This window comes from Oryctolagus cuniculus, chromosome 8 (genome assembly GCF_051225735.1).
Source record: "Oryctolagus cuniculus isolate XC-2025 breed Fujian yellow rabbit chromosome 8, ASM5122573v1, whole genome shotgun sequence".
Classification (NCBI taxonomy): domain Eukaryota; kingdom Metazoa; phylum Chordata; class Mammalia; order Lagomorpha; family Leporidae; genus Oryctolagus; species Oryctolagus cuniculus.
The window spans coordinates 33,409,328-33,431,136 of record NC_142874.1 but is presented as its reverse complement, the minus strand read 5'-3'; the positions used below and the strand labels follow the sequence as shown (position 1 = coordinate 33,431,136).

The 21,809-nt window shown below is 39.9% G+C and overlaps 1 protein-coding gene across 12 annotated transcripts in view; it reads right to left on the bottom strand.

The window, feature by feature from the left end:
* PSD3 (pleckstrin and Sec7 domain containing 3) overlaps nt 1–21,809 on the bottom strand; it is a 583,146-nt gene that overhangs the window by 266,059 nt on the left and 295,278 nt on the right. For all 12 annotated transcript variants that reach the window (XM_008267258.5, XM_089302856.1, XM_070047341.2 and 9 more), the window contains 4 exons: nt 17,725–17,919; nt 17,556–17,636; nt 14,262–14,374; nt 10,700–10,758 (listed from right to left, as the gene is read on the bottom strand). In XM_008267258.5, the coding sequence (XP_008265480.3) occupies nt 10,700–10,758; nt 14,262–14,374; nt 17,556–17,636; nt 17,725–17,919 (448 nt within the window). The remainder of the gene's footprint in view (nt 1–10,699; nt 10,759–14,261; nt 14,375–17,555; nt 17,637–17,724; nt 17,920–21,809) is intronic.

Genomic DNA, 21,809 nt, shown 5'->3' with positions numbered 1-21,809 from the left:
TGCCTTTCAAATAAATGAAAAGTGAGTCTTTAAAAAAAAGCAATAAAAAGAGTCAACAGGAATTACTACAAACAGCTATATGCCAACAAATTGTAAAAATCTAGAAGAAATGGGTAGATTCCTGGACACACACAATCTACCAAAATTGAGTTATGGAGACATATAAAACCTAAATAGACCAATAACCAAGATGGAGATTGAATCAGTAATAAAGACCCTCCCAACAAAGAAAATCCCAGGACCAGAAGGCTTCACTGCTCAATTCTACCAGACTTAAAAAGAATTCCAATTTTTCTCAAACTATTCAAAACAACTGAAAAGGAGGGAAACCTGTCAAACTCCTTTTATAAGGCCAGCATCACCTTAATTCCAAAACTAGAAAATGATACAAAATAGAAAGAGAATTATAGACCAATACCACTGATGAATACAGATGCAAAAATTCTCAACAAAATATTAGCCAAACAAATCCAACACATCAGAAAGCTCAATCACCCAGGCCAAGAGGGATTTATCCCTGGTATGCAAGGGTAGTTCAAGATATGTGAATCAATAAATATGATACATTACATTAACAAATTGAAGAATAAAAACCATATTAGTATTATCTCAATAGATGCAGAGAAAGCATTTGATAAAATACAACATCATTTCATGATAAAAACCTTAAACAAACTGGGTATAAGAGGAACATTCCTCAAAACAATTAAGGTAATATATGACAAACCCACAGTGAATATCATATTGAATAAGGAAAAGTTCTAAGCTTTTCCACTGTGATCCAGATCCAGACAAGGGTGGCTACTGTCACCACTGCTATTCAATATAGTTCTGAAAGTTTTAACCAGAGCCATTAGGCAAGAAAAAGAAATGAAAGGGATACAAATTGGAAAGGAGGAAGTCAAATTATCCCTATTTATAGATGACATGATTCATAGGGGAACCAAAAGACTCCAGTAAGAGGCTACTGGAAATCATAAGAGAGTTTGGTAAAGTTGAATGATATAAAATCAACACACAAGAAAAATGATCTTTGTATGCATAGAAATACCATTGTAGAGGAAATATGACTGCAATCAGAGACAAAAAGAAAAGCGGACATCCAACACCCCCAACACAAACCTTGAAAAGTGGCTACTCATGGTTAACTAGTGAAACATCTGGCCATGGTTACCCTGTCTAGGGAGGAAAGATGTCTTAAGTTCTGCTTCTATAAACTGCAGTCATAAAACTGTCCTAATAAATCTGCCCCTGGTATCTCTTTTACAAACATACTGGACCCAGCAACCATTGGAAGTGTGGTCCTAAGTCTCATAGGCTGCAATTTAAGCCCACCAAAGCTGTTAATAGCCAAGGTATGATGATGACACACCTATAAATATTGTAAGAAAATTGGGATTGTTGCTCAGTTCCAGCTGAGCCAACTGGCGTTAATAAACTGCTTGAATCCTCTACTGTCTGGTTCCCGTTTGAACAAGGGGAATTTTCCCACTCCTGCTTTGGCTGAGAAAGAACTTCTAAGATCAGTTCCATTCACAATACCTACCTTGGAATAAATGTAACAAAGAAGATGAAAGATCTTTACAATGAAAATTATGAAACATTAAAGAAATAATTAGAAGAAGACACAAAAGAATGGAAAAATCTTCCATGTTCCTTGATTAGTAGAATTAATATCATCAAGATGACCATACTACCAAAAACAATTTACAGATTCAGTGCAATCCTATTCAGAATACCAATGACATTCTTCTAAGATCTAGGAAAAAACGATGCTAAAATTCATATGGAAACACAAGAGACTCCAAATAGCTAAAACAATCTTAAACAAAAACAAAGCCAGAGGCATCACAATACCAAATTTCAAGACATATTACAGGGCAGTTACAATCAAAACAGTCTGGTAATGGCACAAAAATAGACATGTAGACCAATGAAACAAGGATAGAATCCTCAGAAATCAATCCATGCACCTACAACCAATCATTGACAAAGGAGCTAAAATCAACCTCTGGAGATGGGACAGTCTCTTCAACAAACAGTGCTGGGAAAATTGGATCTCTGTGTGCAAAAATATGAAGCAAGATCCCTACCTTATACCTTGCCAAAAATCAACTCAAAATGGATCAAAGATCTAAATCTTTGGCCTCCATACCATCAAATTACTACAGAACACTGGGGAAACTTCAAGACAGTGGCACAGGTAAAGACTTATTGGGAAAGACCCCAGAAGCACAGGCAATCAAAGCAAAAATAAAGAAATGGGATTACACCAAGCTGAGAAGCTTCAGTACTGTAAAAGAAACACTCAGGAAAGTGAAGAGGAAACTGAGAGAATGGGATAAAGTATTTGCAAATTATGAAACTGATAAAGGATGAATATCTAGTATCTATTAAGAGTTCAAGAAACTCAAAAACAAAACAAACATCCATTTAAGAAATAGGCAAAGGACTTGAACAGGCATTTTTCAAAAGAGGAAATTCAAATGGCCAACAGACACATGAAAAAATGCTCAGGACCACTAGCCATCAGAATGCAAATCAAAAAATAATGAGATTTCGCCTCACCCCAGTTAGAATGGCTGTCACACAAAAATCAAAAAAAAAAAAAAATGCTAGCAAGGATATGGGGGAAAAGGTACCCTTATCTACTGTTGGTAGGAATGTAAATTAGCACAGCCATTGTGGAAGACAGTACAGGGATTCCTCAGAAATCTGAAAACAGATCTACCAAAAGACTCAGCCACCCCACTCCTGGGAATTTACCCAAAGGAAATGAAATTAGCGTGGCATATGGGCACTGGTTCTAGTCCTGGCTATTCCTCTTCGAATCCAGCTCTCTGCTGTGGCCTGGGAAAGCAGTAGAAGATGGTTCAAGTCCTTAGGCCCCTGCACCCACAAGGGAGACCAAGAAGAAGCACCTGGCTCCTGGTTTTGGATTGGCACAGCTCTGGCCATTGTGGCCACCTGGGGAGTGAATCAAGGGACAGAAGACCTTTCTCTCTGTCTCTCCCTCTCATTGTCTGTAATTCTCTCTCTCAAATAAATAAATAAAATATTTTTTAAAAAGAAATTAGCATATGAAAGAATTATCTGCATGCCCATGTTTTTTGCAGCTCAATTCACAATAGTGAAGATATGGAATCAACCCAGATGTCCATTAATTGATAACTGGATAAGGAAATGCAGTATGCATATACTGTGTAATACTACTCAGCCATAAAGAAGAATGAAATCCTATCTTCCATAACAAAATGGATGTAACTGGAACCCACTATACTTAGTGAAATAAGCCAGTGCCAAAAGGACAAATATCATATGTTTTCTCTGAGCTGTGGTAAATAATAGAGTACAAAAAATGTAATGAATATGAGTGAAATTGACATTTTGAGATTTGATTATTGTTTATAGCCCTTGTCTCTATTGTTCAGGAACAGTGTTTTTTCTCTTCTATTTTTTGAATTCTTTACTTAGTGGAGTCTTAAGTTTATGATTATAAAATAAACTGAAAGTAGATCATTGTAAAAATTAAAATAAAGAATAAGAAAGGAAGGAGGAGGAAGCATGGGGTAGGAAATATCACAATGCTCCTAAATCTATATATAAGAAATACATGAAATTTGTTCACCTTATATAATAAAAAATTCAAAAGTTTTTAAATAATTTATTTATTTAAATTTTATTATTTAATCATTTAATTTTGGGGGTTTACATGTAATACTTGAACATTTTCAGAGAGTACAGTACACTATTTCAACACATATACACAAAGCATACCAATCAAGCAGGCAACTAACCTTTCATTCACTTATTTTTTTGTTATATGAACTTTTTGAAGCCCCCTCTTACTGTAACATTACATTCTATCCATACCTCATCGAATGTTTTTCCTCTAAAATCTGAGAAGATAAAGAAACATACATCAAACTCATTGCTAAATTACAAAGGCTAAGTCCACTTTTAACTTGATTGTCTTAGGACAGGTTTTACATTATATAATGGGGTTAGCAGTAGAGCCCAGTTAATATCCCTCTTCATCCTCACACCTCCCCCTCTCCAAACCACAAAGAGCAAAACAGACTCAGCAGAGGTTCACCGGCTTTTGTCACCTTCCACTAACAAAATGCAAAGAAGAGGATTCCAAGGGAAGGGCAGTGCTAGTGTAACAGACATGAAAACCATGGCTGGAATCCACTGCAGGCAAAGCAAATTGGATGACGTGAACAGCTTCACACAGAAGGTGAGGATGCAGGCAGTACAGACAGGAAGAGTCATCTACAGGGCAGACAGTGCCACAGGAGGAAGGGAGGGCACCTGTCAGAGTGTAGTAACGCAGCTGCCAGTTACAATAACAATTGCAGATACAGAGGCCTGCTGAGGTCGTCATCTACACAGGGTTCCTCAACCTCAGGTTTGTGATGCTTTTGAGGGTAGAAACATAAAATAGTATACTATGGAAAACTAAAAGCATTAAACGTAGTAACAATTATTATAATAGTAATCTTTTACTACTCATAATAAACCAAATATTTATTAACATTTAACATTCGAGGCATCCAGAGAGCCAATCCAAGAATTCAGATGAGAAAGGCAACAATTAGTTCTTATGATCCACCTCCAACTGAATTCCACTTATCTTCTGAACATTATTACTCCTAGAAAACTTACCCTTTTCATTTAAAAATTTTTTAATTTATCTGAGAGACAGAAAGAGGGATCTCTTATCTACTGGTGTACTCCCCAAACACCGGCAATGGCCCTCGGATGGGGCTGAAGCCAGGAGCTGGGAATTCAATTCAGATCTCCCAGGTGAACAGCAGGGACCTGAGGTGAGCCATCACCTGCTGCTTCCCAAGCTCTGCATTAATCAGCAGAAAGCTGGACTCAGGAATGGAACCAGGACTGGAATCCAGGCACTTGAGCATGAGATGCAGGCATGCCAACTGCTAGGCCAGGACAAATGCCGACTCCTAAGCCTGTACTTTCTTCCTCGATTTATTTTCTCCCTACTAGCATGGTACACTAGCTCTAGTTCTACCCCTATAAAAATATATAACACACTGCCAACAAAGCCAGTAAGGTCAGACCACAGAGGTGGCAAGCCTTGAATATCCCAAACATAAAACACCTGTGGGAGGCCCAGTCTAGGGTGGAAGGCACCACCCACCCTTCCCAGAAGGACTACACCCCTGCCTCTCATACCCACTACACATGTAAGATGGCTCCTGCCAATACTGGAACACAGAGGGATGGTGGATGAACCTACTACCAAACCATCTCAAGCTACAATGTAAATGATAGGTTTTGTCACAAAATTTGGATTAAAAATAATGCCTCTGGATGAATACCTGACCACATCAGCCACGGAACTGGTATGCCTCTTATGACCTTGCAGTGGTAAAACTGTCCAGCTGACTATGCTCCCATCTATCTCAGCCTTCACTGCAGCTCCGTTCTATACCTACAACTTCCTATCACCCGAGACTGGCAGCACTGGTGAGAAGTTCCTGCCTGCCCTCCTGCCTTACCACCTGCCTTTGGTCTGTGCAAACATGGTGCCAAGGTGGCTGAATCCTAAATGCAGCCCGAGGACAGAACAGCCAGCTGAATGGGCAGAGCACACATGAAGATTAGCCCAGAATCAGTTGAACCTACTCTATCATGTCAAATCCTTTTTTCACATATCATGTCCAATAGAATGGAGTTCAAATAGGCAGAAGAATTTCTTTCATTGTGCTAATTCAAGAAACATTTGGTATAACTTATTTCCAATACAGCAAAAGACAGATTGTTTTAGTAGATATTTATTTATATGGTCAGAAGTTTATTTCATATACGTATTTTGAAAATTAAGAAGTATTTTAAAAATAAAAAGGGATTAATCAGCAAATTATCCACATGAACACAATTTAATTATTTATTTTATCTAACAGAAGAGATATTTGCAGAGGAGGAAAGCAAGTCAATACTATTACCTAAACAATGATAAATCATCTCCTTTAAAAGCAGATACACTGAAGGGCATCAATGAATTTGTCCTCTAAAATACTGTCTACACATTAGATTATTTTCTCTCTAATCTAATTATGGAGGTGGAATTAACGTGAAATTAAAACATCTCCCCAGTGTTTCTCCTCCAGCAGCTCATTACCTGTTCTCATTTCCTCAGTCAAACCTGACTGATGGAAGCTGGCCTGGCAACATCATCAAAGATAAGATTTGACTGCCATGAACATGTCTCATTCATTTCTGATCCTTACCCAGTAGCACAAGACGTGGGAAGAGTAGACACAACATAAATGTGTGTTAAATAAGAGAATACTTCAAAAAAGAAAAGCTGGAAAGGCATTCCAACATTAACATTAAAATATAAACTATTTATTGTATTAGTATACATTCCATTATTTGATTAGTAAGAAAATGAGCAGGCCAAACAAAGGCCCATACGAACGCATTCTCAGCGCATCATTCCTCAGGATAAAGGAAAGATTCACACACAGCCGGCAAGAGAAGTTCATCTCCCCCGCTAGGTAACCCTCCCTGGTTGATAGCGTGAATCTCACCCTTCTGAGGAAGGCCATGCTGCTGTACTGCTCTGAGGGACGCAATGGTAAGGAAAGAGAAGGTAGTTGGCTTGTTTATACCCCACCAGAGGATTAGACTGGCATGGATGGTTAGGGATGGCCTGGTGCAGTAAAGCAGTTAGGAGAACGGGTTAGACATTTGAAATAATTCACTTTAGATTCTGAAGAATTCAGCTTCACTGGGGCCATGCTAATAAGTCAAACAGAACAGACACTGTAACAATAAACAAGGCAATCATGATGCCAAGAGGAGCTACATCCAGAATTATGGATGAAAACTTACCACCTAGAAGGAAAATGAATTTTTACAGTGAATCCAGATGAGAAAGATAAAAGAAACACATTTTCATATGGTTAGTTCTGATGACAGCTTCAATATATTCAACAGACTTGTGACAGCAAACGTTGTAAACAAGGACACAGAAAACGAACATATAACAAAACCTAAATAACACACAATCCTAAGGATACAGCAACATGTTTTTAACAAACAAAACTAAGAACTAATTATCACCAAAAACATGACGCTGAGGATGGAGATTTACTGTTAATTCTTATTTTATTTTATCTATTTATTTTTTTGACAAGCAGAGTTAGACAGTGAGAGAGAGACAGAAAGAAAGGTCTTTCTTTACCGTTGGTTCACCCCCAAGTGGCCGCTACAGCCGGCGCATGCTGTGCCTATCCGAAGCCAGGAGCCAGGTGTTTCCTCCTGGTCTCCCATGCAGGTGCAGGGCCCAAGCACCTGGGCCATCCTCCACTGCACTCTCGGGCCACAGCAGAGAGCTGGACTGGAAGAGGAGCAATCGGGACAGAATCCTGCGCCCCGACCGGGACTAGAATCCGGGGTGCTGGGGCCGCAGGCGGAGGATTAGCCTAGTGAGCCACGGCACTGGTCTACTATTAATTCTAATTTTCCTTCTTAAAATCAGTATATTGCTACAATCAATTGTTAATTATCTATGAATGGTATAACTCAACACAACACTAAAATGTTCATTTATAGATATAAACCAGGGGTGGGAATCATTCTTCTGCATGAGCCTTTTGGATATTTATAACACCATTCATGGTACATACAAAATTAACAACTTAAAAATCAGTCTTCTATCAACTTACTGAATTTCGAGTTCTACCTGCAAATGCCTTGGCAGGGCCAGACCAAATGACTTTGTAGACCTTATACGCCCTGTAGGCTGGAGGCTCCCCACCCCTGAACCATCTCTTCCATCCCAGTTGCCAAAAAAGAGCAAGCATTTCAAGGCTCACATTTTGGGCACTGCATTTCCACATGATGAATTCCTACTACAGCCCTATTAACCAGTATTATTCCTTCCAAGTTCTATGGTTTTAGTCCACAGAATCTCTGGATACAATGCTTTCATGATTCCTCAAAAGCTATCTGAAGACAGGGCAAGAACAAATGTCCCAGGTCTATGGTTCTGAACCTGTGGGTTAGAGACACCAAGACTGGATTGGATGTAGGGTATGCTGAGTCATCCAAACAAAAACATAAACCTCACTGTGCTTAACAGCATACATACTTATTTAAAAGTATTGTGAAGGCCGGCGCCGCGGCTCACTAGGCTAATCCTCCGCCTAGCGGTGCCGGCACACCGGGTTCTAGTCCCAGTCGGGGCGCCGGATTCTGTCCCGGTTGCCCCTCTTCCAGGCCAGCTCTCTGCTGTGGCCAGGGAGTGCAGTGGAGGATGGCCCAGGTGCTTGGGCCCTGCACCCCATGGGAGACCAGGAAAAGCACTTGGCTCCTGGCTCCTGCCATCGGATCAGCGCGGTGCGCCGGCCGCAGCGTGCCGGCAGCGGCGGCCATTGGAGGGTGAACCAACGGCAAAGGAAGACCTTTCTCTCTCTCTCTCTCTCTCACTGTCCACTCTGCCTGTCAAAAAAAAAAAAAAAAGTATTGTGAAGCTTCTATTAGCTTTTAAAAAGCTAGGATTTAATAGAAACAAATCCTCAAAACTCCCAAAACCTCTTCAGAAGATTGATGAAATCCTAACGTTTTAAATAGGAATTGAACTGTTACCATTTTTAATCCAATTACCCATCTAAAGAGGATTCTTCATGCTGGGAATGGCTGCCATGGATCAATGTTACATATGGACAAACATACCCAAAATTCTCTCCTTTGACCAAAACATAGGTGAAAAATTGAGAAGGGAAAGGGAAAAGAATGTGACTCTTATCACAAAATAGGCAAAGAAGAAAGCAGGAAAAACTTGTTTGGTAATATGTAAACAGATGTCAGGACAAACTGTTTTACCAAGCTGGAGGAATGTGAGATTCTGATACTCATTTTAAGGCTCACCCTGTGGGAACTGCAGTGCCTTCATGTCTGCATGGCGTGTTCCTTGTACAGCCCTACTAACCAAGAATGCTCACTAAAAATACCTATAGCCTTAGCCTTTGTAATCTCTGGGCACATGCCAGGCATCCTTATAAGCCACTCTAAGTTATTCTAAAGTCACCCCTTACAAATTGCAAAAGGAAATTCCTAGTTGAGTATTTGAGATACGTGAAGAAGATGTTAAAATTACAATTCCAGCAGCATCTCCTTCACTGTTAATGAAGGAACTCTTTCTCCCCCTCCCCTGATAGTCGCAAGGAATAGCCCCACACAGGCCCATTGTGCTTTCCTTCAGCGCAAGCACTGGAATTTCAAGTGAGGAAATCAGGGGGCCTTTTGGAACAGAATATCTATTACTTACTTTAATGTGATTTATAAATTTTTTATTAAATTATAACAAATCAAGGGATGATATACTGTTTAATTACATCGAGATATGATAAATATAAATGGACTTGGAACTTAGATATGATAAATAAATGGACTTAGGACTATGAGATAATTTTTGTTCTAAATATAGACTGATCAATATTTAAAACATTCTCATTTTCTCTGGTATGAAGAATTTGAGTAAATGCTAAAATCCTACTCATATGAAAAGAGGAAGTTTACGGCCGGCACCGTGACTCACTTGGCTAATCCTCCACCTGCGGCCCCAGCACCCCGGGTTCTAGTCCCGGTCAGGGCGCAGGATTCTGTCCCGATTGCTCCTCTTCCAGTCCAGCTCTCTGCTGTGGCCCGGGAGTGCAGTGGAGAATGGCCCAAGTGCTTGGGCCCAGCACCTGCATGGGAGACCAGGAGGAGGCTCCTGGCTCCTGGCTTCAGATAGGTGCAGCGTGCCAGCCGTAGTGGCCAGTTGGGGGGTGAACCAACGGAAAACAAAGACCTTTCTCTCTGTCTCTCTCTCTCTCACTGTCTAACTCTGCCTGTCAAAAAAAAAAAAAAAAAAGAAAGAAAAAAAAGAGGAAATTTATGCATAATTATGAATGTAATCAGTTCATCCTCTATTTTTTTTTTTTTTTTGACAGGCAGAGTGGACAGTGAGAGAGAGAGAGACAGAGAGAAAGGTCTTCCTTTTGCCGTTGGTTCACCCTCCAATGGCCGCCACGGCTGGCGCGCTGCGGCCGGCGCACCGCGCTGATCCGATGGCAGGAGCCAGGAGCCAGGTGCTTTTCCTGGTCTCCCATGGGGTGCAGGGCCCAAGCACCTGGGCCATCCTCCACTGCACTCTCTGGCCACAGCAGAGGGCTGGCCTGGAAGAGGGGCAACCGGGACAGAATCCGGCGCCCCGACCGGGACTAGAACCCGGTGTGCCGGCGCCGCTAGGCGGAGGATTAGCCTAGTGAGCCGCGGCGCCGGCCAGTTCATCCTCTATTTTAAATAGAAGATTAGAAACTGTATTTAGGGAAAATATAATAGATATTTTCAGATCTTACAAGCGTATTTTCCTTTTATCATTGTATATCACCCTTAATAACAGAAAACCAAGTAGGAGCTCTTTCTGCCATCTAGTGGAAAAATAAGATATGGCTCACACACACATAACTGCTACAGCAATCCAGACAATATGGCACATACCCCCTTCTACTATGTGAAACAACAAGTTACTTCTTTTTCCAAAGGTTTGTGTTGCCATGAGAGCCATGCAGAGAATGAGAGAAAGGGAGGCAAAATAAGCATTCATGGACAGAAAGCAAAGATATTCCCAAGATGTTCTGACTTCTGAATGCCAGTTTCACCAAACTACACTTACGTGGCCATGCAGATCCGTATTGAGAAGCATCATAGCACAGGTAAGGCAATGGACTCCATCTAAAGGAGGAGACAAGGACAGAAATCTTCACTCACTACCCGCTGCTGGACTCCCCACATCATCACGAGATAACACATCTTATGGAAACACCACACCGTGCTACGCACGGTTCATCTCATTTACTTCAAAGAAGAGGAGAGCTCTAAACATGGATAAGAGTAACATCAAAAGGACCTCAATGTTCAAGGTGAACTCTATTCTTGATAAACTGTTAGGACTTCTCTGGAAGACAGCTGGACATTACTTGTAGAGCCTTGATATGGTAACCTCTGACATAATCAATCCACTCCTAGAGCTTTACACTAAGAATAATTAAGATTCTAAACAAATCTAAACAAAATGCAAGTAGATCCAGAGAATCACTGTTTACAAAGGTAGACGGGAACTCAAAACCCTCCAAAACACAATTTTGTTAGGCTGAAGTAATCAGAAATGTCCACATACATAGGTTTAAATGGAAGATTTTTCACCATAAATTTTATATGTAAAATACACATTTGAACGTAAATATATCTAGAAGAATGTGTACCATATTAAAAGAAGTTATTTCTCAGTACTGAGCTAATTTTTTTTCTTTTTAGTTTCTCAATTTTCTACAACAGGATATAAAAAGGAAAAGAAATTATTTAATAATGTTAATTTGTTTACTTTCTGGAAGGAAAGAGAATTGAGAAAGAAGTTTAAAAAATCAAGATTAGATCTTCTATTTACTTCTTGGGAATTATTTCTCTGGCTACAAATATATAGGTAGGAATAATTCTTCTCTTTCTTGCAGTTTTTACAGGGTAATATTTCAATAGAATGATTTTGTTTACAACATGATGGATCAGACCAAAGTAAAACAGTGATATAATCTGTGAAGATAGAAAACTTAAATAGGGAATAAAGTTGCCCAAACCAGGAGGATCATTTCACACTTAAATGGAAATACTACTTTTTTAACTCAAAAACTGAAATAAAAAGCATGAAAAGTTAAGCTTCTCATTTCTAAGCAAAAAATTTAGAGTTTTCCTTATTCTCTGCCTACAAATTCTCAATGTAAGTGAAACAGACAATAGCAATTTCAGATTCAGAAAAAAAACCATGTTAATGTTTGCTAAATCAACAGAAAGGCCTGTCCAATTACTGAATTCATAAATGAAAGACAGACTATATTTAAAAATATGCCTTTTAGTATGAGAGATGATTTCTGTTAGCAATATCTCTAAGTATAATCTACAAAATGCCTAAAAGTACTTTTAGTCTAGTTCCATTTTATCATAAATTCTGCACACACTTAAAATGAATTCCTGTAAACATTTGTAAAACTCAGCAGCCAACTCTCAAATATCCTTATCAACAGCCAACTGAGTACACAAATGCCTGTTCTTTATTTTACAAGGGAAGGTCAACCCGCTCTCAGATTTGAAGGCTAGAATAAAAACAAACTTCTCCTGTCTCTTTCACTCTCAAAGCTTAAAGTAACATAAATAGTGAATAATTGATCCAAAAGCATCAATTTACATATAAGAACATGACCTTACTAACCAGATAGTAAAGAGACTATAGGTATAGTTCAGGGATAGAAGGGAATTCTACCTTACTCAATACCAAGTATATTGAGTCCAGTTAACTGGCAAAACTGAAGCTAAGAGATAATTACTGTGTTTCGTTCATCTAGCTTCAGCAATTTATTACAGAATTTGTAAGTTTATGAAACATTTTGCAATCACAAGTGAATGTGGTTGACTCCATACTCTGAAAACTTGGCTTTTATTGCAGAACTGAAATGGAGAAGAGACCTCTCTTCATAGAGTAGGTCAACAATAGTTTAAAGTACTTTGTAAAAACAGAACAATAAACATAAACTCATGGTTCATTAACATCATAAATGAAAGTCAGTTGGTAGTCAGTGTTATTACAATTAATACTGAACAAAAGAACAGAGATACACAACAACTTCCAGCAGTAAGATGCGGAAACATTTCCAAAACAAACCACAGAATTAAGCATGCATGCACTTTCATTAAGAAGTGTGCAGACCAGAGGTGTAAGAACAAGAAATGAGAAAATCTGCATTTATTTATCACAGTGTGCTTTAAGTCAACAACAGAAGTCACTGGGCACTTGCTCCCCAAGTAGGACCTCTGTCCATAATGTGTTGTAAATGAGAATTAACAGTAAAACTAATCTTCAAACAGTACTTTATACTTTGTGTGTCTGTGTGGGTGCAAACTGTTGAAATCTTTACTTAGAGTTGATCTTCTGTATATAAAGATAATTAAAAATGAATCTTAGGCCGGCACCGTGGCTCAATAGGCTAATCCTCCGCCTGTGGCGCCGGCACACTGGGTTCTAGTCCTGGTCGGGGCGCTGGATTCTGTCCCGGTTGCCCCTCTTCCAGGCTAGCCCTCTGCTATGGCCATGGAGTGCAGTGGAGGATGGCCCAAGTCCTTGGGCCCTGCACCTGCAAGGGAGACCAGGAGAAGCACCTAGCTCCTGCCTTCGGATCAGCGCGATGCGCAGGCCACAGTGCACCGGCTGCAGCAGCCATTGGAGGGTGAACCAACGGCAAAGGAAGACCTTTCTCTGTCTCTCTCTCTCACTGTCCACTCTGCCTGTCAAAAAAATTTTTTTTAAAAATGAATCTTGGCCGGCGCCGCGGCTCACTAGGCTAATCCTCCGCCTAGCGGCACCGGCACACAGGGTTCTAGTCCCGGTCGGGGCGCCAGATTCTGTCCCGGTTGCCCCTCTTCCAGGCCAGCCCTCTGCTGTGGCCAGGGAGTGCAGTGGAGGATGGCCCAGGTGCTTGGGCCCTGCACCCCATGGGAGACCAGGAAAAGCACCTGGCTCCTGGCTCCTGCCATCGGATCAGCGCGGTGCGCCGGCCGCAGCGCGCCGGCCGTGGCGGCCATTGGAGGGTGAACCAACGGCAAAGGAAGACCTTTCTCTCTGTCTCTCTCTCTCACTGTCCACTCTGCCTGTCAAAAAAAATAATAATAATAAAATAAAATAAAAATAAAAATAAAAATAAAAAAAATGAATCTTAATGAAGAACGGGATGGGAGAGGGAGTAAGAAGTGGGATGGTTTGGGGGTAGGAGGGCAGGTATGGGGGAAGAACCACTATAATCCAAAAGTTGTACTTACGAAATTTATATTTATTAAATAAAAGCTTTCTATTAAAAAAATTTGGCTAAACAAAGCTGAGCAACTTAAGTGAAGGTTATTACCACATTATGGAATTAGAAAACTATAAAAATAATTAAAAGAAGAATAAAGAATATTATGCTGCCATTAAATATGGTTTTAAATACTCAATGACATGAGAATATGCTCAAAAGAAAGTAAAAACTAAAACTGCAATTATTTCAATTTGACATTAAATAGTATATAAATGGACTAACAGGAAGCCAATCAAAATGTTAGTTATCACTTCTATATAATTTCCATTCCACATGAAACTTCACTTTCATAAGAAATAAACAGTTCAAAAAAAAAAAAAAGAACTTTCATCAGATTACCTTGTGAAGCAATGGTGTCTGGATTACAATAAAAATATCTATTGGAGAAGTGTACTAAAACTCTCTCTCGTTCTTGAGTTTCTCCCACAAGAGAAAAAGCCTTAAAGAAATACCTAAAAAAGATTAAGGGGAAAAAAGGGAGAATTTAGAAGATGTTATCACTGTTTGGTAACATCAATTTATATAAACATAAGAGATTAATTGTACAAAGCAAAATATCAGTTGTTTCCCAAAAAAATCACTTACTAGATGGTCACCCAACATAAACTCACATTGATTTGAATTCTATAAAACGTCACTGTAAAGGATGACAGGGTAATAACAGAGTAGCCCATTCCTCAAAGCCTTAGGCAGGTAGGTAATTTCCCAATTATGATTTAGTGTCAAGAAGCCAATTTTAAAGACCAGTAGGATAGGAAAACACCAAAGAACACATAAAACTCAATGCATAATAGCAGTCTATGTTGTTTTAAAATTCTACATACATAAGGATTCCTTTGTCATTTGTTAGATGACTATAATCTCTACTAATCCATTATTTTTTTAAGATTATTTATTCATTCATTTATTTATTTATTTGAAAGGCAGAGTTACAAAGAGGCAGAGGCAGAGAGAGAGACAGAGAGAGAGGTCTCCCCAAATGGCCGCAACAGCCGGAGCTGGACCCATCTGAAGCCAGGAGCTTCTTCTGGGTCTCCCTACATGGGTGCACAGGCCATAGCAGAGAGCTGGATTGGAAGCGGAGCAGCCGGGATAAGAACTGGTGCCCTTCTGGGATGCCGGCACTGCAGGCGGCTGCTTTACCCGCTATGCCACAGTGCAGGGCCCTCTATTAATCCATCATTAAAATTATAATTACATTATTTTATGCATAGCAGATTTCTGCTAATTTTATTTTGATGATTACCACCATATTTGATTATTAATTTTTAGGAGGAAATTGGGAGATAAAAATCTTTATTCGTTAAGTTATGGAATAAATCAATTTATAAATAAAAGTACTTTGAATAATAGGAAATATGCCCAGAACTATGCAGCAAATAAATGGAGTTATTATGAATACTGTGGATGAATACTATGGATGAATCCAGATGATTCTCACTTGACCATGCAGCTACATTTTCCAAAACATGCAATGAGAAGAACAAAAAAGCCATTTTAAATGTTCTAAGTCTTACTACTTGGCCAGCGCCATGGCTCAATAGGCTAATCCTCTACCTTGCGGCGCTGGCACACCGGGTTCTAGTCCCCATCAGGGCGCCGGATTCTGTCCCGGTTGCCCCTCTTCCAGGCCAGCTCTCTGCTGTGGCCAGGGAGTGCAGTGGAGGATGGCCCAAGTGCTTGGGCCCTGCACCCCATGGGAGACCAGGAGAAGCACCTGGCTCCTGGCTTCGGATCAGCGCGGTGCGCCAGCTGCAGCGGTCACTGGAGGATGAACCAACGGCAAAAGGAAGACCTTTCTCTCTGTCTCTCTCTCTCTCACTGTCCACTCTACATGTCATAAATTAAAAAAAAAAAAGTCTTACTACTGAAAACATACAATCAGCCTTATTTCTATGAAAATGTTGCCTTCTTCCTCATTAATCACTTATAGTTTATTAAGCTAAATTATGCTGAACAAACTTTGCATAACTTTTTTTTTAATAAATCACATGAGACACAAAGCAAAAATACGGATCTTTCCTGCACTCTTACTATTTTCATCAAAAAGCACCACAGAATAAATGACTACAGCACACCTTCACCTAGACATCCACACTTCACCTCCCAGGCCTCACTCTCCTGACTTGTCAAATTAAATGATTATACTAGATGACCCACAGAATTCTTCCAAACCCCAGCCTTTTACAAGCAATCTATAAGACTAAATGCTAACTGGGTTCAGCTGGTCTTAGAAACTTTCTGTATAATAATACAGAAAGTGAGGATCAATGTGTTGGACGCCTTCCATGGAAAAATGGACACTGTCTGGAACAGTTTTACTGATACTTTCTATTATTTTGTGATATTCATTATAATTCCATTCCAAATTAATTCCAAAAAAGTTATCATCTTAAAAGTTATTTGAGTATTCTAAGAAAATACTTAGGAAAAAAGTCTATAATTTTATATTCTGTGAATTGTGTTCTTTCTTTTTTACTTTCTTTCTTTGAAAGGCAAAGAGATAAATACAGATAGACAGAGATCCCCATCTGCTGGTTTACTCCCCAGAATGCCACAAGAGCTGCAACTGGGCCTGGCCTAGCCAGAGCCAGAACCAGAGCCAGGAGCACGGGATTCCATCCAAGTCTCCTATGTGGGTGGCAGGGACACAGACACTTGAGCCACAACAGCTGCTGCCTTCCAGGATGTATATTAGCCTAAAGCTAGAATCAAAAACAACACTAGAACTTGAACCCAAGAACTCTGATGTGGGATCTGTGCATTCCAAGCAGTGCCTTAACTGCCGTAAAATACCCATATTGGTGCTCTTTTCTACTGATCATTTAAAAACCGAACTCCCTTCTCAAAAGAATTTAAAGCAGGGTTCCACAAAGGTATCTGGATACTCACATTCACAGCAGCATTAATTACAACAGCTAAAATGTGAGACTGATGCAGGCGTCCATTGAATGGACAAGCATAACAGTGGCGGAGCCATATAACAGAGCATTTTTTGGCCCTAAAAAGGGGAAGTTCTGTAACATGCTACAACATGAATGAATCTTGAGGACTTGGGATGAATGAAGCCAGTCACAAAAAGGCAACTTTTGATGATTCCACTTAAGTGAGGCATTTGGAACAGCTGGAATCACAGAGATGGAAAGTACAGAACAGCTGCCAGGAGCGGGGGATGAATTAATGGGGAGTATTGTTTAATGGGTAAAGATTTCCAGTTTTATAAGATTAACTTATGGAGATGGCTGGTGGTGATGGACATACAACATCATAAAATGCACTTAGTATCAATTAATTGTACCTTAAAATGGTCACAATGCTAAGTTCTTACTGTCATTAAGTTGAAAAAAATTCCCAGACTCCATTCTTCCTTTAGACTTGCTTTGTCTTCATTCTTTACCATGCCATATGAATATGGGCTTACCAATAGACACAGAATAGTACTTCATGTATGAGTTCACAAAAATTTTTCTTATTCTCTATGTATAACATCTACAATACAATCTGACATAAATTCACAAAATAACAGAGGGTTAAAAAAAAAAACAAAATCAGATTACAGCTGAGCACATGACTTTTTCCTGTAAGAATAAATTATTTAGAAGCAAAGAAGAATAGAGGTGGTGGCATTCATACCTGAGAGACTGGTCCAGTGTCATTCCTGTAAAATCAAAAAACTTCAGATATTCTTCAGCAACGAGTTGGCTAAATTCATTACTATAAGAAAACAGAGTAGCCTTGTTTAGTAAAATGAAAGCATGAACGCGCGCACACACACACACCCCATGCTCGGGTCAGAACGTACTTCTTGCCGAGGTGTTTCGCAACATCCGACCTCTTGAATCTGTCCAGTTGATAGAGGCGTTTGGCCAACCTTTTCGCTGCTTCCACGTTGCTGCTGGTACCATTGCTGAGACTTTCTGAGGTCTCCTTTTCCAGGATTTCAGTGCTCCCCATTTCAGAATGAGCCTCTAGACATGTTGTTTTCACCCCAGGATTGCTATGAGAATTGATAAACAAGAAAAATAATAGAACAGATTTCTCTTGTATGGCAAAATGGGTAATAATGATTATTGTCATGATACTGAGAGCTATCTTAATAACTATTTTATTTTTTCTCCAAAGAAACCTTTCATTTAATGAGTACAAATTTCATAAGTACAACTTTAGGAATATAGTGATTTGTCCCACAATACCAGCCCTCCCACCCAACCTCCTCCTCTTCCCTCTCCCATTCCCAGTCCCATTCTCCATTAAGAGGAAAAAAAAAAAAACTGTTCCTTGACAGTCAAGACAAGGGCTGTTCAAGTCATTCTTCTCAAAGTGTCAATTTCACTTCTACAGAGTTCCTTTCAGGTGTTCTATTCGTTATCACAGAACAGGGAGAATATATAGTATTTGTCCCTTTGGGACTGGCTTATTTCACCAAGTATGTTTTCCAGATTCATCCAAATAACTATTTTAAATGAAATCATTTTATGCTTAAAAATTAATGAGAATACTTTCAACTACTAGAAACTTACAGAGGTGATTGCCTAAAAGCCTTATTTGAGTGGTTCCCAAACTTTTGGTCTCAGGACCTTTACAGTTTTAAAAGTACTAAGAACTCTAAAGATCCTGTTTACGGGGGTTAGTATTTCTGTTAATATTTATCAAATCAATAATTTAACAGGATATTTTAGAATATTAATTCATTTAAAAAGAATACATTTCATAATATTAATGTAAATATTATATTTTTGTTAAAAATAACTATCTTCAAAAAACAGACAAGTGAGAGTTTTTCATTTTTATTAATTTATTTAAGAACAGGCTTAAGAGAAGACAACTAGATTCTCAGAGCCACTTCTGTATTCTGTCTCTAACAATTTATTGCTCTGGTTGGCATACATTAAGAAAATCTGGCTTCAAACAGATACTTGGTTAGAAAAAGGAGGAGCATTTTAGTATCCTTTTTGAATAATTGTGGGTGTTCTTTCTTGAACTAAGACCAAAATAAGACAAGTAGTAGTTTCTTAAAACTTAGTTGCCTTATAGAATACAAATTTGTGTCAATAAACTTTTTATAGTCTTACGTTAAAATTTGTCTTGTAAGTACCATCAAGTATGGGTCACCTGCAAAATAATGACTGACCCATTTCATACATCTTTAAAAATCACATTCATCATCATGCCCAGTCTCTTCAGAAATTCTAAGTATTAGAAAGCTCTCAAACTTTTGGTGGCAGACACAAACTTTCCAAATTCAAATTTTTGATCAAAAGCTCAAATATAGTCATTAGCTATAAACAGAGCTAAACATATTCACTAAAGTAATAGGCACCCTGTATTCATTTGTTAGAAATGTTGCCAATAACCATAGCTTGTGAGTCATCCTCTCCAGAAAGAAATGCCATTCCAGTAAAATCCACCACAAGTCAAAGGACAAGGGAGTGCTCTCCTGGAGACAACCACCAGGAACAGAAGCACTTTCTTCCTGTTTCATCACACAGGACACTGAAAAGTTCATTTGTACTGGCTTCATCAGGGACATTTCAGGTGAAACTGGCTGTGGTTTCACTCGAGGGCTTGGCAGTAAAGAACACGAGGAGAAACTAGAACAGTTTGATGCCACTGCCCTGATTTCTGCTATGGCCTCACCATGGCTTTGAGCCTGTACTCTGTCAACATAGTGAAAAAGGAAAGTAAAGTTGTTGTTAATAGTACAAGGTAATGTAACCTCAGCAAGCTACTGAAGGGAGCCAGCCCACAAGCCACACGTGAGGAACCTCCGAGGTCCTTCACAGGAGTCACAAACCACAGCCTGGGGCCCACTGTAGAGTATTACCTCCACGCACGTACAGCACTGAAGCCAAGGGGGATTCAGTCCCTTCCAAATCCTTTTAACTTAGTAACAAAGACATGTTCATGACCGAATGTGTGCTTAAATGGCCTTCCACAGACCATCACAGACTAACAGTCCCAGGTACCACAGGCACAGTAAGAATCATTCCATAATGCATAGACAGTAAGTATTTTAGGCTTGTGGGCCACGTAAGGTCTCTGTCACATATGCTGCTTTTAGTGCTGTTTTGTCATAACCTTTAAAGACATAAAAGATGGCAGGCTAGACTGAACGCTGCCTGTGGATGGCCACTGGAAGCCATTTAATGTGGCCTGCATCGTCAGGGGGGTAATGGTTTCTTGCCTCAACCTCAGAAACTCTGAAGAGGGAAAAAGGGATGATCAAACCATTAAATACGTAAACGTAACTATCACAAAGTAAAAAAAAAAAAAAAAAAATTATCAGAGAAATACAAGGGTATTTTAAAAAGCCTACGGAAGGGCCAGCGCTGTGGCATATAGTAGGTTAAGCCTCCTCCGGGAGTGGTGGCATCTCATATGGGCACTGATTCAAGTCCTAGCTGCTCCTCTTCTGATCCAGGTCCCTACTGATGGCCTGGGAAAGCAGTGGAGGATGGCCTAAGCGCTTGGGCCCCTGCACCCACGTAGGAGACACAGAAGAAGCTCCTGGCTTCTGGTAGGCCTAGTTGTGTTGTTTGGATAGTCCTAGTTGTAGCCATTTGGGGAGTGAATCAGCTGATGGAAGACCTCTGTCTCTTTCTCTTGCCCTTTCTCTGTCTGTAATTCTGCTTCTCAAATAAATAAATCTTTAAAAAAATAAAAAGATAAAAAGTTCACAGAAAGTAGAATTAAAGCATAAGTTTATGCTGGTGCAAAAAATGTTTGAAATAAACATATGGAAGTAGTGCTCTTACAGAGTAAAGAGTTTCTTTTCTGTGAGATTGGAAATAGCCTTGGGATAGTGAGGATGATTAGACAATCCTGGGAATAAACTAAAATCACAGAATTTGCATTTAAAAAGGTAAATATTGTGATATCTGAATTATAACTTAAAACTGCTACATTTCTTAAGATATGAAGAAAAACTGGCCGGCACTGTGGCTCACTAGGCTAATCCTCCACCTGCGGCACCAGCACCCCAGATTCTAGTACCAGTTGGGGCGCCGGTTCTGTCCCGGTTGCTCCTCTTCCAGTCCAGCTCTCTGCTGTGGCCCGGGAATGCAGTGGAGGATGGCCCAGGTCCTTGGGCCCTGCACCCCATGGGAAACCAGGAGGAAGCTACTGGCTCCTGGCTTCGGATCGGTGCAGCGCGCCAGCCGCAACACACCAGCTGTAGCGGCCACTTGGGGGGGGGGGGTAACCAACTGAAAAAGGAAGACCTTTCTCTCTCTCTGCCTGTCAAAAAAAATATGAAGAAAAATTATAAATTTATACCAAGTAACAAATAACAGAAACTACCGTAGAAAAATGAATATTTTTATTTTTATTTTTAATTATTTTTTATTCAATTTATTTGAAAAAATGAGAGACAGAGACTGATGGATCACCCATCTAATTTCTTACTACCTAAATGCCTGTAACACCTAGGGCTGGTCCAGGCTGAGCCTGGAGCTAAAAAACTCAACCCAGGTCTCCCATGTGGGTGGCAAGGACCCAAAGATTTGGGCCGTCTCCTGCTGTCTCCCAGGGTGCTCAAATGGAACATGTGCTGGGACTTAAGCCCAGGCACTCTAATATGAGAGGCAGGCATCCCAAACCTCCACCTAAGAAGCACACCAAATGCCTGCCTCAAGAATGAAAACACTTTTAATCTCTGTCTTAACACTTGTTCCATTTCCCACTGATCCACCAGCACAGTGGTGACGCGACAGCCTCACTGTCACTCAGAGTACATCCAGCAGCTGCAGAGAGGCTGCAGGGTTCCTACTCTCCCAATATCACCACACTAGAAGGGACTGACAATCCCTAGAAACTCCTTTCTATCAGCAGACACCCCTCAAGCTGCACTTGAAAGGGAGTTACAGGTAAAGAGCAGGGCGAGGTGCA